The sequence below is a fragment of the Trachemys scripta genome, chromosome 1 (genome assembly GCF_013100865.1).
Source record: "Trachemys scripta elegans isolate TJP31775 chromosome 1, CAS_Tse_1.0, whole genome shotgun sequence".
In the NCBI taxonomy this organism is placed as follows: domain Eukaryota; kingdom Metazoa; phylum Chordata; order Testudines; family Emydidae; genus Trachemys; species Trachemys scripta.
In genome coordinates this window covers 64,354,591-64,370,090 of record NC_048298.1, presented here as the reverse complement: position 1 = coordinate 64,370,090, position 15,500 = coordinate 64,354,591, and the positions used below count along the sequence as shown (strand labels likewise).

Here is a 15,500-nt window from a genome sequence, read left to right as displayed (position 1 = left end):
TGGGCTAAATGTTCAGCAGCCTTTTTCTATTGTCTGAACAAGTTCACCAACCCCTATTTATTTTAAAGGTGACATTTTGCTACCCCTCAATCCATCATTAGATGTTAGAAAAGTCAGTGCTCTGAAATTCTTCCAAAGGAAAAGAAATTCAAGAGAGACTAGAAAGATTATATGTCCCAGTAACTCAGAAAATTAAAGTGGTGAAAGGTGTTGCCTTAGTTAGTTCTTGTGCGTTCATGGAATTGGTTTGCCACTGGCTAGGAATGGGATGATCTCTGTGCAAGTTCAGTAGTCCTCACAAACACAAATGACTTCTAAGTTATTTATTTTTATCTGAATGACATTTATAAAATGAGATCCTTTCCAGCCCTCCCCTCTTGATTCATTTTGGGCTGACCGACGAAAGCAAAGCCTCGGAGACCTTTCTGGATAGCCTTTATGGTTTCCCACAAACCACAGTCCATCAGACAGGAAGCAGGTCTGGGAGTCGACCATTAGTTTATTTTTAGTCCTGTTGAGTCTGCTTTTTTGATGCACTTCCTCAGTGTGACTAAACTCTCTTTGGGAGATTTGTTTGTTTCTGTTTACTTATACTGTGACATTCTCCTATTATAGTGCCAGCTCAGGTGACTAGCCTGCATGTGACAAACCAGGGGGCAACCAACAGTTTGTTCACCAACTGGACGAGGGCACTGGGAGATGTAGAGTCGTATCAAGTGCTGCTGATTCACGAAAATGTTGTCATTAAAAATGAGAGTGTTTCCAGTGAGACCAGTAGATACCATTTCCATTCTCTGAAAGCCGGAGGACTCTATTCCGTGGTCGTTACCACAGTTAGTGGAGGGATATTATCCAGACAGACGATTGCAGAAGGGAGGACAGGTAAGGAAGTGGAAGGAAGTGTTCCACCATATCTGTGTAAACTCCCACAAGCTGAACTCATTTGGAAGGATGGTCTCGGTTAAGTCAGTGGACTAAGATTTGGAAGATCTGGGTTCTGTTCCAGACTCCCATGCGTGGCCTTGCACAGGTCATGCCTCCGTTCCCTAACCTCACAGGGCTGTCGTGAGCAAAAAAATGTTTGCTGGTTATTAGGTACTCCAGTGATGGGAGCCATAGAATTCTGAATCTTTCATGAGCAATAAAGAACAACAGCAGTTCCTTGGGACTGGTCCACACTACCCCCCAGTTCGAACTAAGATACGCAACTTCAGTTACGTGAATAATGTAGCTGAAGTCGAAGTATCTTAGTTCGAACTACAAGGTACTTACTGCGGGTCCACACGCTGCAGGCAGGCTCCCCCATCAACTCCGTGTACTCCTCTCGCGGAGCAGGAGTACCGGTGTCGACGGCGAGCACTTCCGGGATTGATTTATCGCGTCTAGACAAGACACGATAAATCGATCCCAGAAGATCGATTACTTACCGCCGAACCCGGAGGTAAGTATAGACGTACCCTTGGATATTGAGCTGTGTGGGAAAAAATTGTACCATTTTTTGTGAATTTGGCAAAACCCAAACATTCTGTGATTTGACCAAAATGTTTTTCATGAAAACAACTATTGATATTTTCAGGTAAAATCATGGAAAAACTAACAAGTGAGAAAATAGCACTGAAAAGTTGGGAAGCTGAAAAAGTTTCTTAATGTTTCCTAATTAACAGAGACCATGGCAGAAAATGGCTCAGATCCTCCCCTGGTGTAAATCAGCTTAACTGCAGTGGACTTCAGTGGAGTTATGCCAATTTGTGCCAGTAAGGATCTGTCGTAATAAAGTTATTTAACTCCAGAATAGTCCTGATCATTACCTAAAATGTCACCAGTTCTGGCAGGGTCAAACCCACCGGCACATCTTGCATCACTGAAAAGAACCAGATCAATTTTGTACCTATTTTTGGCCACTAGGGGGTAGAAAACTCTTGATAATTAGAAATAAATCTTTGCATTGGTCTCAAAATGATAAAGGGATTTGTGGTTATTTTTATTGGTGAGGAATAGCACTTTCGGAGGAGAGCTAACACTCTAGGATATTAGACGTGCCATCAGAGCCTTGACCTCACCACCATAGACAATAACTTCACTGTCTTTGCTCAGAAACTCAGATGTTTGCTACTTATGTGGAGTGCAAGGCTTCCTAATACTAAAAAAGACTCCTCACCATTTTTGTTTTGCTTGGTCACATTCCACGCATTCCTGCTGCCTTTAACAATCGGAATAAGCTATTTAAAACTGCTCTGCTGCTTTTTTCTTTTGTTGCGCAGTTCCTTCCAGTGTGAGCGGAGTAACGGTGAATAATTCGGGACGGAGCGACTACCTCAGTGTTTCCTGGCTGCCAGCTACCGGAGACGTGGATAGTTATTTGGTAACACTCTCTCATGACAGCCAGACGGTTCAGACTCTAACCATTTCCAAAGCCCTCAGTGAATGTTCTTTCAGCAGCCTGGTTGCCGGCAGGCTCTACAATGTGATGATAACCACAAAGAGTGGGAAGTATGAAAATCATTCCTTCAGCCAGGAACGAACAGGTAAAGGGGACAGAAAGAAAAGGGGCTCTGTGTGGATTCAGTCACACACATCTCCCATGATCAGTCCTTTGCGATGATCTGTGCTTTCAGGAATGGCTAACCAAAACAGGAGCTGGATTGGAAGATCAAGTTCTAAAACTACAGTGCTTAAGATTTAGGGCCTGCTTTTCATTTATGACTGTAGGGCTACTTTACACCACACTGACAATGTAAAGTGGCCTTAGCATAAATGAGAATCAGACCCCCTGATCTTCCTCACATTGCAGTCAGTGACAAAAGCTCAATTAACTTCAATGCGAAGAGGATCTGGCCCAAAGCCTCACTGTATCATAACCAAAGGAGGATTGGGAGTAAAAAATGTGAGTGCATAGGAAGGCCATCCTTAGCTAGAATAATTCGTTCTCTTCACCAGGACAGTAATTTTGACCCCAAAGTAAGTGAGGCGATAAGGAGCTCTTTCTTCTGTGAAAGGGCAAAATCTAGTCGAAAATTGGCAGCCCTCATGGTGAGCTGAGATCAAATGACAGTTTTGACTCAAGCACTTTGTTCCCCAGACCCTGTAAGTTGGCCCTTCATGTACTATCCTGTATGGTAGTGGTCCAAAAAGGCTAATAAAATGTTCAGATACAAATAGAATGGCATGAAAAGTGATACTGGAAATAATATAATGCCATAATATAAGTGAACTCCCACCTTTATTTCTGGACAGGCTATCTCAAAAAGGATATAACAGGAATAGAGGGGAGCCAGAGATGGGTGATAAAAATGATCTGAGGTATGGAAAAACTTCCATCTGAAGAGAAATTTAAAATATGAGGACTGTTTATCTGAGAGAGCAGAGGAATAAGGGGGGGACAAGATAGAGATATGCAAAATAACCCCCTTTCTCTTAATAGAACAACAAGGGGACAGTCAGTGAAATAGAAAGGTAGCAAATTTAGCACTAATAAAAGGAAATACTCTTTCATACACTGCAGATTAGCCTATGAAACTCATTGCTATATGATAGCATTAAAGCAAAGAGTGTAGCAAGATTCCAAAAAGGACTGGACTTGTATGTGGATAACAAGAACAGCCAGAGTTACAATAGCAAGAATTAAAACAAACAAACAAACCCCACTGTTAAGGGATCAGCCCTCATGTCTCACAGTATAAGCCAAGCCCTAATTAATGGGAGTTAGGAAGAAATGTTCCCAGTGGGCAGGCTAGTCAATAACTGCCGGCTGCAAGGGTTTTTGCACTTCTCTCTGAAGTATCTGATACTTGACCACTGAGCTAATCTGGTATGGCAGTGCCTGTGCTCTGTTACTTTTCTCGGGATATTCTGTGTGACGCATTTATTGTTTCAGAATCCCTAATTCTTTGCCTGTGTTCTTCCCCCCCACCCACCTCTTGTCCTCCCTCCCCCCAGTACCTTCAAGCGTGCAGGGACTTACTGTCAGCAATTCAGCAAGAAGTGACTATTTAAAGGTGTCCTGGTTGCATGCCACTGGAGATTTTGATAATTATAAAGTGATCATCAAGAACAACAATGACTTCAACCAAACAAAAAGAGTCCCCAAGGATGAAAATGAATGTGTGTTCACTAAACTGGTCCCGGGGAGGCAATACAGTGTCACTGTTAGCACACAGAGTGGAAAATATGAGACTAGTAAAAGGATCAATGGCAGAACAAGTGAGTAAATACCCTGGAGAATATCCTGAGAGAGTTCTGATTGGAGTGAGGGCATTTTTATTTACAGTACACAGTTAAAAAGGTAATCTTGTTTTACCATCTGCTGCTGATAGCTTGGCTCTTCAAACGTGTGTTGCTTTAAAGACCAAAAGAGGCAACTAGGTTATAGTGGATGTCTAATTAAAGACATGGAGAAAATTTAAAAAAAAACATATGTTTGTTTAGGGTTGTAAATTCTGAGATAAAATATAGCATATTTAAAATTGAAGTTGTATGGTTTTGCCATGTCAACCCGTTATTTATGTTTAAAAAGCAATGACAACACATATAGAATCTCCCTCTTTCAAAAGGGTTTTTCATGTGACAGACTGGAGGTGCAGAAAGAGAGTTATCCATGCTTTTATTCATTTATTTGTTATTTTATTTTTCGTATTGTGGTAGCTCCTAGAAGTCCTAGTCATGGACCGACCATTGTGCTAGGCTCTGTACAAACACAGAACAAAAAGATGGTTCCATTCGTTTCAATAATATTTTGCATGCTAAGGTTTACATCACAAGAGGTATTTCAAGTCATGTTCCTTGGCAATGGTCAGAATAATGATGACCCGAAGAGTTTATCTGCTATTCTTTTCTATTGTGTTTTCAGTGCCGGAGTCAGTGAAGGAATTGACTCTTAGTAACAGAAGCACTGAAGACCTGCAAGTTACCTGGTCAAAGGCTGAGGGGGATGTCGATAAGTATGAGATTCAGCTACTTTTCAATGATATGAAGGTCTTTCCACCCATTTTCCTTGGAAACACCATTGAGGAGTATTGGTTCACAGCTTTAACCCCAGGGCGCCTGTACAAAATTCTTGTCTTGACAATCAGTGGAGACACACAACGTGCCACTTTCATCGAAGGACTGACAGGTAAGAGAAAACAGCTTTTAAAACACTGTTCTGCCACTTGTTTGGTTTTGTGACCTTGGTGAAATTACTTAACATCTCAGTCAGCTCCCCAATTTACCCATCTGTAAAATAAGTATATTATTACATAACTACAAGCAGGTTTTGTGATGTTTAATGCATTAACATCTGTAAAGAATTTTGACATTCTCAGAAGAAAGATCCTTGTGTAATATTATCTGCAGAATTTAAAGATAACTAGACAAAGGAACTACAACAGTATTCTTTTATTTTCTTTATTGTTTCTGGAAAGATATATCATTCTTATGAATAAAGAGAAAGAGAGAGGTACGGTGTTATACATTGCTAAGGCACAATCCTGCAAATACTTACACACATCTGCAGCTTCACTCACACAAGTAGTGGCACTACTCACAGGAGTAAAGTTACACATACATGTACGTATTTGCAAAATCAGGCCCCTCATAAGTACAAAAGTCTCTTTTCCTTTTGTACTCATTCCTGATGTAGACTTCAGAATTCCATTTGCTGCAGCTACAGACATACCAGTATTTGAAATATTTGAATGGAATGGAAATTTCTGAGCTGGGGTTTCCGTCTTTCTGGTTTTTTTCCCCCAGCTCCAAGTGCTGTCAAAAACATTCACGTTTCAGCCAATGGGATGACAAACAGCCTGAAAGTGAACTGGACTCCTGGAGGAGGAGATGTTGATTCCTACACAGTGACACTATTCCATCAAAACTATCAGCTTGATTCCCAGACTGTCTCCAAGCCTGTCTACGAGCATACCTTCAGCAAGTTAGAAGCAGGAGAGCAGTACCGGGTTGTGGTACAGTCTAACAGCGGCACCCTGCACAACAGTTTAACAGCTCTCGGACGTACAAGTATGTTTCTTCATGGAAAAAGGGCAAAAAGTGTCATACGTTCCCATCAGATTAGTACTATTTTATAACAGTATTTTATTATTTGTCTATATGGTGTCCCACAGTGTCTGGGGAGATTCGGAGGTGTAAGGAGATGGGTCTCTGTCACAAGGCTTGAAGGCTTGATCCTGCAAACCTACATGGTAGTAATTTCGCTAGTATGAATAGTCACACTGGTGTCAATGGGACTTCTCACGTGAGCAACTTTACTTGAGTAAATGTTTGTGAGACTGGGTCCTCCAGTCCAAACTCTGCCATGGGATCTGCTAATGCAGCCTCTTATGCCTGCCTGGAATCCCAGAGGAACCAGTGGGACTCCACACAGACATAAGGTGTGTGTTAGCAGACCCCACTGCATAATCAAGGCCTCCCAGACAATATATAGACCCTGTATAGGGTAGGGAAGAGATGCAACTCAATATCATGATTTAAATCCTCTTCCTCTTTTTGTGTGTGCATATGTTTTGCTTAGGGACTGGGCTTTTAGGGGGAGTAGCCCTTGGCTGAGATCTTGCCTGTCTTGCCTATTATTTTGACAGTTTTGTTGCTTCTTTGCATTTTAATACTTGTTTATATTCCTTTGAAACCTGTGATGATTTTTCAGCTATTTACACACACATACCCTCTTTGTAGTTTAAAGCTAAATAAATTCTCTCTCTTCCTGGTCATTCAATTTTTTTTTTAAATAACCCTCCCCTGATCATCCCTTTCTCTGCTGTCCCAAGTGCCATGACTCTCTAGAAACCACCCCCCTACACCTCCTCTTTCCATCGCTATTCCTACCCCACCTTGGTCTTGGTGTGCTTGAGCTACTTTACACACTGGAAGAAAAAGGAATGTAACCTGAGGCCAAGGGATGAGTTCTAAGTGTCTCAGCCATGAACAATGATGGTGAGAATACAATATTGGAGAGTAGGCTGCCTAGTCACTACTTTGGCCCCAGCTTTCATATTATCTTATATTATTTCTTAGGTATGACTATATAAACAAGTAGGCAGCTTCTGTTAGAACAACATTCAATAGCCGTGGGCTGGAGTCTGCTTTGTGAATTTATGCTCCGTGAAGCAGAGAAAGGGGGAGGGGAGGAGTCTCCAGAGTATTGATTACTGTTCTCTAATTCATTCCCAAGGGGCTGTCTGCCAGCTGCGGGTAGCCAGAGCACAACACACCCCCTACATCTCCCTTCCACCGTCCAGCCACCAGAGTTGTGGGGAGTTTGTCCTAGAGCTGGCTCTTTGCCTGCTGGGGTCTCTCGCATGCTGAGGAAATTAAAAGTTGGGGATATGCAGATGATTTCCATTCTCTTTGCACTGCTGGAGAGAAAAGAGTGGGGCAGAGAAACTTCCCCCTTGTGTTCAAACTTTAAATCAGTCTCTCCTGGTTTCAAGGGGAGCTTGTAGAGAGAAGGCTACATCGTATTTCACAAAACTATAAAACTGTATCATTTAATGGGTTAGCCAGCCTTCCATCATTGCATTCCATACTCTATACTCTCCCCAAATGTATTTATTTTAATTTTTTTAATTAATGTATGTAATTTTATATAGAGCAGACACAATGAACAGAGATGTGCATAACAGGCAACTTTTCTAATGATGTTGGAGTATTGTACACAAACTATGAAAGTGAGATGTGCAGCCAAAATGTTCAGAAATCAGGACCACAACGGCTCACGTTCCATCTAGTCTCCCATGTGCTGTCCTTCCAGTTTAACTTCCAGTGTTTACAGAATTTCAAAAAAGGCCTGTACCTCCTTAAGTACAAGTGTCCCCAATCAGATTGTCAGCTGTCTTTTCAGCTCAGTTTAGTCCATTTTATGAAGTAGAGTTTAATAGAAATTATTTCAATTCACCACTATTGGTAGAACAAAAAAATCGGTGTCTTTCAAAATCCGTTTAATCTAATCTACAAGTTCTAAAGTGCCTTAACCATAATCATATAATTATTGTATGGTACTTGGTGCAGAGTTAAGGTTGTTTGGGTGCCCTACTGATGCATTTCCATAGATAAACATTCATACTTTTTTTTTTTAAGTTTAACCTTCACTCTGAATTTCCTGAATGTATAATGTTTGGTTTGGAGATAATTACAAGATCCCTGTAATACATCTTACCCTAAATTACTGATGGGTTTTCTTAAGCTTAACTCCATCTGAAAGTAGTTTTTGTGTAGGAATTGTGTGTGTGTGTGTGTGTGTGTGTGTGTGTGTGTGCGCACATATACATACATACACCATATGCATCTGTGTGTGCCAACATACATAAATATTTTTCATAGTTAATTAAGATAATCCACAAACACATATTAAGTGATACAAAATTAACCGCACAATCTCTTTAATTGTTCCCAGTTCCTGCCTCTGTCCAGGGATTATTTGCAGATCATGCCTACAGCAGTCATTCCTTGTTAGTGACCTGGCACAGTGCTCCTGGAGTGGCTGAGAGATATGACATCCTGCTCTTGACTGAGCAAGGTATCCTTCTGAGCAATAAATCAGAGCCAGCAACTGCTAAACAGCACAAATTTGAAGATTTAATACCAGGCAAGAAGTATAAAGTGCAAATGTTGACAGTCAGCGGTGGGCTCTTCAGCAGACGAGCAGAAACCGAAGGCCGAACAGGTAGTTAGAACATTTCAGCCTTATTTACAGTATCTGCAGTAAGATATGGTATGAATATAATGATTCCTCCAAATATCTAGTTATCCAAAAAGCTCCAATAGGAACCAGTCTCCTGGTATCAATGCATTGTTTTTCTGACATGTTTAATGTAAAAAATTGAAAATTGCTTACAAAGTGGTGTGGCTTTTCCAGGTTGTAGTGCATTGTATATTGAAGCAGAGAGTTGAGGAGTGTTGCTATAGTTAAGGATCTCTCAGCATATCCATTATATAGCCATGTTAACTCTTTCTATTGTCTATCCTTAAATTCACTTGGCTTATATAGGATCCTAGCGCCAAGTTGAATACAAATATACTGCAGGTGTCGCCACCTTTTCTCAGGCAAAACTTCTGTGGAATGATGTTAAAGGGAAGTTTTGTGTGAGTCTAGACTGGACGATTGAGCCTGTTGGGTATCACACATATTACGTATGTGTTGCTAAATGGCATCTATAACTTACAAAATTTTTCATCTTGTTTCTGGACGTCATTGTTTTTGTGCGTTTATGTTATGTGAATGTAGTTCACAGTGGCTTAACAGAAACTTCTTCTAGTCATAAGTGTCATTTTACTGAGATTTAGCTTAGTTACTACTAACTCTGACATTTTCTCCTGTATTTATCCCTGTTTCCAGTCCCATCCGCTGTCACAAATCTAAAGGTCACAGAAAACACCAATGGACGCCTATCATTCAGCTGGACTACCTCCCAGGGAGAACTGGACTCCTATAATATCTTTCTGTACAATCCAGACAAATCCCTCCAGGGCAGAATTTCAGGGGACCCAAACCTCCAGCAGTGTTCTTTCCAGAACTTACGGCAAGGCAGGATGTATAAAATGGTGATTGTTACCCACAGTGGAGAGCTCACAAATGAGTCATCTGTATTTGGAAGAACAGGTAGGAGCATCTAGCAGGATAATCCATCCCCAATGAAATCTTCCTTAAGGACATTGGTGAGCTACTCTAATAGCCAAAAGCTGGTACTAGAGTCTAGTAAAGCTGCTAGAAGTGTCCAAACTGTCTTGATACATCAAAGGCATTACCTAAAAGGAAGCTAAATTCTAAATTATGTGACCACTGTTTTCAGGGATGTATTAGGCGAGGTATATCTAGTAGGGATAGGGAGGTCCTGCTTCCGTTGTATAAGGCGCTGGTGAGACCTCATTTGGAGTACTGTGTGCAGTACTGGTCTCCAATGTTTAAAAAAGATGAACTCAAACTGGAACGGGTGCAGAGAAGGGCGACTAAGATGATCAGAGGAATGGAAAACCTGTCGTATGAAAAGAGATTAGAGGAGCTTGGGTTGTTTAGTCTGACAAAGCGAAGGCTGAGGGGGGATATGATTGCTATCTTCAAATATATCAGCGGGGTTAATATAAGGGAGGGAGAAGAATTATTCCAGCTTAGTACTAATGTGGACACGAGAACGAATGGATACAAACTGGCCGGGGGGAAGTTCAGGCTTGAAATTAGACGAAGGTTTCTGACCATCAGAGGGGTGAAATATTGGAACGGCCTTCCGAGGGAAACGGTGGGGGCGACGGACCTGTCTGGTTTTAAGATTAAGTTGGATAAGTTTATGGAGGGAATGGTTTAATGGTAAAACATAGTAGCCAAGGAAAACCAAGCAATGGTACATGAATAGCATAATGGCCAACAAGGGTTAGGCTAGAGACTCTTGCCTATATGCTCGGGGTATTACTGATCGCCATATTTGGGGTCGGGAAGGAATTTTCCTCCAGGGTAGATTGGCTGAGCCTCTGGAGGTTTTTCGCCTTCCTCCGCAGCATGGGGCAGGGATCACTAGCAGGAGGGTCTCAGCCAATTGAAGTCACTAAAACACAGGATTGGGGACTTCAACGGCAGAGTCCAGGGAAGGGTATTGCGGCCTGCAGCATGCAGGGGGTCAGACCAGATGATCATAATGGTCCCTTCTGACCTTAAAGTCTATGAGTCTATGAGTCTATGAGATAATAAATATATAAATAGTGCCCTAATTTATTATCTGCAGCCCAGTGGTACTAGGTGTCCCAATCAAGGACAGGAGCCCCATTGTGCTAGGCGCTATACAGGTATAAATAAAAAGACAGCCCTCTGCCCCAAAGAGCTTACAACACTGGTTTATGATAAGATGCAACAAGTGAGCAAAACAAATGGGGAAGAGGGAAGACAAGGAGCTAACAGTGAAATGAAAAAGTTATTCATGATCAGCACTAGTTTCAGCTTACCTTTGTCTCCACACTGCCAGATGGCAGGGTGTTGTAGGCATTTGTAAGAGCTATGTTGCTCCCGCAAAACCTCCTCTAATCTCCCAGTACTCCCCCCGCCCCCCCGACACACACACACTGAAATTCCCAAAATTTGTTTCCTGTTTTTTGTCCACCTGTGCTATGTATCTAGATCTTTATATGGCCACTATCACAGCACTACCGTAGCACTATTCTTCCCCAAAACATTCAGCATGTAGTAACTGTGTACCCTCTCTTTCAGTTCCAGCCCCAGTTATTAATCTCAACGGCTCCAACAGAAACATGACGGACAGTCTGTGGTTCACCTGGGGACCGGCATCAGGAGATGTAGATTATTATGAACTGAATCTTTATAACCCAAATGGCACACAGAAGGAAACAAGGAATGGGAAAGACCTGAGAGAGTGGCATTTCCTGGGCCTAGTTCCTGGCAGAAAGTACACCCTGGTTGTAGTGACCCACAGCGGTGACCTGACCAATACAGCAAAGACTGAGGGAAGAACAGGTAAAGAACTGCAGTGGCTTTTCGCCCCCAACTGTCAGAATTTACAGCAGTTCATTGGTATGTGATGGATTTATTCTGAGATAAGATTTTTATTGCATGAATTATTAAAGGCATAGAAAAGTACAAGTAAGACAATCATAAACGGTATTACATTAATGGCAGGAAAGAAATCAGAGTCCGACTGATTTGTTCAGAGTCCTGTTTCTTATCAATGTTACTGTGCAGAGGCTGAAGAGAAATGAAGAAGTCTAAGATAATGTCTGTTTTGTCTCACACACCCATCCTGTGTGCAAATGTCACGAGACTTTTTTTTTTTTCATTTTGCCCCTTCTGTCTAGCACCCAGTCCTCCTAGTGCTGTATCATTTGCTGATGTTGCAAACACCTCCCTGTCAATCACCTGGCTGGGTCCCCCAGACTGGACGGATTATGATGACTTTGAGTTGCAATGGTTCCCAAGAGATCCCCTTACAGTCTTCAACCCGTACAGCAACAGCAGATCAAAGGGACGCATCATGTATGGCCTTCGACCGGGGCGGCTCTATCATTTCAGTGTCAGGAGCGTCAGCGGCAACACCTGGAAGACATACAGTCAATCACTGTCTGGAACTGTGAGAACAAGTAGGAACCCATTTTTTATTGAACCCTTAGTGCTCATCTGCATTGAGGTAGGACCAAGTAAACCTAGACCAACTCTCACAGGTGTTTGTCTAACCTGCTCTTAAAAACCCCAAGGATGAGGATTCCACACCCTCCCTTGGAAGCCTATTCCAAAGTTTATCTAACTTTATGGTTAGAACATTTTTCCTAATATCTAACCTAAATCTCCCTTGGTGCAGATTAAGCCCATTACCTCCTGTTCTATCTCCAGTGGCCATGGAGAACAATTGATCACTGTCCCCTTTATAACAACCCTTACCACAGTCGAAGACTGTTATCAGGTCCCCGCTCAGTCTTCTTTTCTGAAGACTAAGCATGCCCAGTTTTTCTTTTAACTTCCTCAAAGGTCAGGTTTTCTAAGCATTTTGTCAATTTTTGCTGCTGGCCTGTCTCTGATTCAAATCCAAACTTTTTTGAAGTTCAGGATTATTTAGATTCTGAAATGTGGAGTGGGTCCATCAAGATATTTTGAGCAATCAAAAAGGAAATGTGTTCCTGGGGCACAAGAAGGACTTGGGTATAGTAGATTTGAAAAAGTAAAGTCAAAGAGTTCCTTTCCTCTCAATAGCTGTTTGTCAATGTTTGTGGCTTCCACCCATATTTATCTGAGTCCAGCTGATCTCATTAACAGTCTGGTGAGAAGTCTGCCCTGAAATGGGCAGAATAGCTAAACCATGGGGAACTATTTGGAACGTACAGTAATTTGTACTTTGGGTCATACGTTGTACCTCATATGGTGTAACTAAAACACATATTTTGCACAGTGAAATACTTCATAGACATGCCTCGTTGAGATGGGCATTTCATATGTTACACACAGGACCGGCGCTTCCATTTAGATGACCTAAGCGGTTGCCTAGGGCACCAGGATTTGGGGGGGGCATTTTGCTGCTCTTGGTGGCAATTCGGTGGCGGGGGGGTCCTTCCACGCTCCGGGTCTTCGGCGGCAATTCTGCGGCAGGGCCTTCCCTCGCTCCGGGACCTGCCGCCGAAATGCCCCGAAGACCAGGAGCGCGGAAGGACCCCCCTGCCACAGAATTGCCGACGACGACCGGGAGCGCGGAAGGACCCCCGCTTAGGGCGCCAAAAACCCTGGCGCCGCTCCTGATTACACAGCAAACCAGATTCACACATAGGTCATGTGGCTTTTGTCCTCTTACCCTTGAGAGGACTGTGTTGTGTTTCCATTTCTGATTATTCAACTGAATTACTAGTCTTGTGATAACCTACAGATATTAACTGCTAAATGTAGACTAGATGGCCTAAACTTTCATTTTATACCCTTTTGTTTCTTTGCATGTTACACCTTGCAAACATTTTAAGTGGCAAAATCGCAAAATTTTGCCACTTGAATGCAAAGTGCCAATTGGAGAAGTAAAAGGACAGAATAAAGATGTCAGCTGCTATGCTTCTTTCCCTAATCACATCAGGAGGCAGGGTAACTACAGCAAAAAGTCTTCTTAGTGATAGTGCCATAGAGAGGGGAAAGGGGAATGGTAAGGACATTCATATGCACACACCATTTAGCCCCCTTAGTTTTCTTCCACAAAAGACCTGCAAAACTGGGCTATGTTTGAAAAGGAGTTGGGCCGAGAGGGTGGATGGAGAGGAGTCATGAAAAAGCTAAGCTACGTGACAGATATTTGGTGAAGCTTTGGTCTATACTTTGCGGGGATGCAGGCGGGTAAGTGTGTACATGCGTGTACATATACACACAGAGTATAGGTCAAAATCTTAACCAAAAAAATTTACTGTGTACTCTGTGACTTCTCTCAGTGGAAATTCACACCTGATATAAGTGGGTGGAAATCACAGAGTCACATTCTAGAAGGAAAATACTGTTCACTTTTGTCCTTTTGTTCCTGCAGAGGTCTGTGATCAGTTTGTTCCTTGCATTGATTTTATGCTGGAGGGAAATGTAAAGGCCTTAACATTATGGGCATGTTTATTAGGTAGGGTCACCGTACTCCTTAGTTAATACTTTGTAATTGTAAGATGATTTGTTTCAAAAAGAGTGCTCAGGCCAAGATTTTCAGAAGTGACTGATGGCTTGGGATGCCCCAACTTTTTAAGGGGGCCTAATTTTCAGAAAGTGCTAAGCACCTACCCTCTGAAAATCTGGCCACTTTAAAGTGTCAGAAGTTAGTACCTATAATTATTCATCACTTTTTTGAAAAACTTGGGCTTTTTATATTTAGCATCTCAAAGGACAATAGTGGTTAGACCAGGGGTCGGCAACCTTCAGCATGTATTCCATCGGGGTAATCCACTGGCGGGCCGCGAGACATTTTGTTTATGTTGAACCTCCGCAGGCACGGCCCCCGCAGCTCCCAGTGGCCGCAATTCGCTGTTCCCGGCCAATGGGAGCTGCGGGGGGCCATGTCTGCGGACGGTCAACGTAAACAAAATGTCTTGCGGCCCGCCAGCAGATTACCCCGATGGGCCGCGTGCCGAAGGTTGCCGACCTCTGGGTTAGACCTTTTTCCAAGTATTATTCGAATGTTTTTAGTTGTTGGTTTTTTTGGTTTTGGGATGGTGGGTTTTTTTTAACATGCATCTCTAGTTTTTCACCTTGAAAGTTAGAGTTTGACAATGATGCCTTGATTTTAATTTCATTTTTGTGGTGCTGTGTCAAAATGTATTCCTTTAATTAGAACATTTTAAATTATCTTATATTATTTAGTAACCTTGTATTTTTGCTACAAGGAGCTGAGGGGTAATTTACTAATTCCTGCTATTTTAGCTCCCTCTTTTGCATTGTACAGTACTTGGTTCTTCAGCTATAATTTATTTCTTTGGACAATTGTGGAAAATAAGGCTGAAAGGAAAAAGAGAAGTTTATAAATAGCACGTTAAACATTTGTGCCTTTCACTGTAGAGTGTGTGCTATATAATATGGACATTTAATTGTAAGAAGTATGCATTTCAATTACGCTGTATGATGAGGTTTTTTATAACTAGGTTTAAGCTCCAGTTGTACCATAGTTCTAATAATATGTTGGATTCCTATTGTAGCTTTCTTCAGAAGATCTGAAAAGTTTTTTTACAATTAATTACTGACGACTCACAGTTCTTTGGAGGTCGATGGCATTAATTCAGTTTACACATAGATAAAATGAGGTCAAGTGACTTGCCTAAAATCTTTCAGCAAGTGTGCGGTAGAGCTAGGAATCCTGACTCTTAGTCCCTTTGCTCTAATTAAATGATTAATTTAAAAAAAGAACAGGAGTACTTGTGGCACCTTAGAGACTAACAAATTTATTAGAGCATAAGCTTTCGTAGACTACAGCCCACTTCTTCGGATGCATATCCATCCGAAGAAGTGGGCTGTAGTCCACGAAAGCTTATGCTCTAATAAATTTGTTAGTCTCTAAGGTGCCACAAGTACTCCTGTTCTT

At 41.9% G+C, this 15,500-nt stretch overlaps 1 protein-coding gene across 3 annotated transcripts in view; it reads left to right on the top strand.

Moving 5' to 3' along the window:
* Positions 1-15,500, top strand: part of PTPRB (protein tyrosine phosphatase receptor type B) — an 87,387-nt gene that overhangs the window by 46,616 nt on the left and 25,271 nt on the right. For all 3 annotated transcript variants that reach the window (XM_034771414.1, XM_034771432.1, XM_034771423.1), the window contains 9 exons: positions 616-882; positions 2,262-2,525; positions 3,937-4,200; positions 4,847-5,110; positions 5,728-5,991; positions 8,381-8,650; positions 9,323-9,586; positions 11,180-11,443; positions 11,782-12,063. In XM_034771414.1, the coding sequence (XP_034627305.1) occupies positions 616-882; positions 2,262-2,525; positions 3,937-4,200; positions 4,847-5,110; positions 5,728-5,991; positions 8,381-8,650; positions 9,323-9,586; positions 11,180-11,443; positions 11,782-12,063 (2,403 nt within the window). The remainder of the gene's footprint in view (positions 1-615; positions 883-2,261; positions 2,526-3,936; positions 4,201-4,846; positions 5,111-5,727; positions 5,992-8,380; positions 8,651-9,322; positions 9,587-11,179; positions 11,444-11,781; positions 12,064-15,500) is intronic.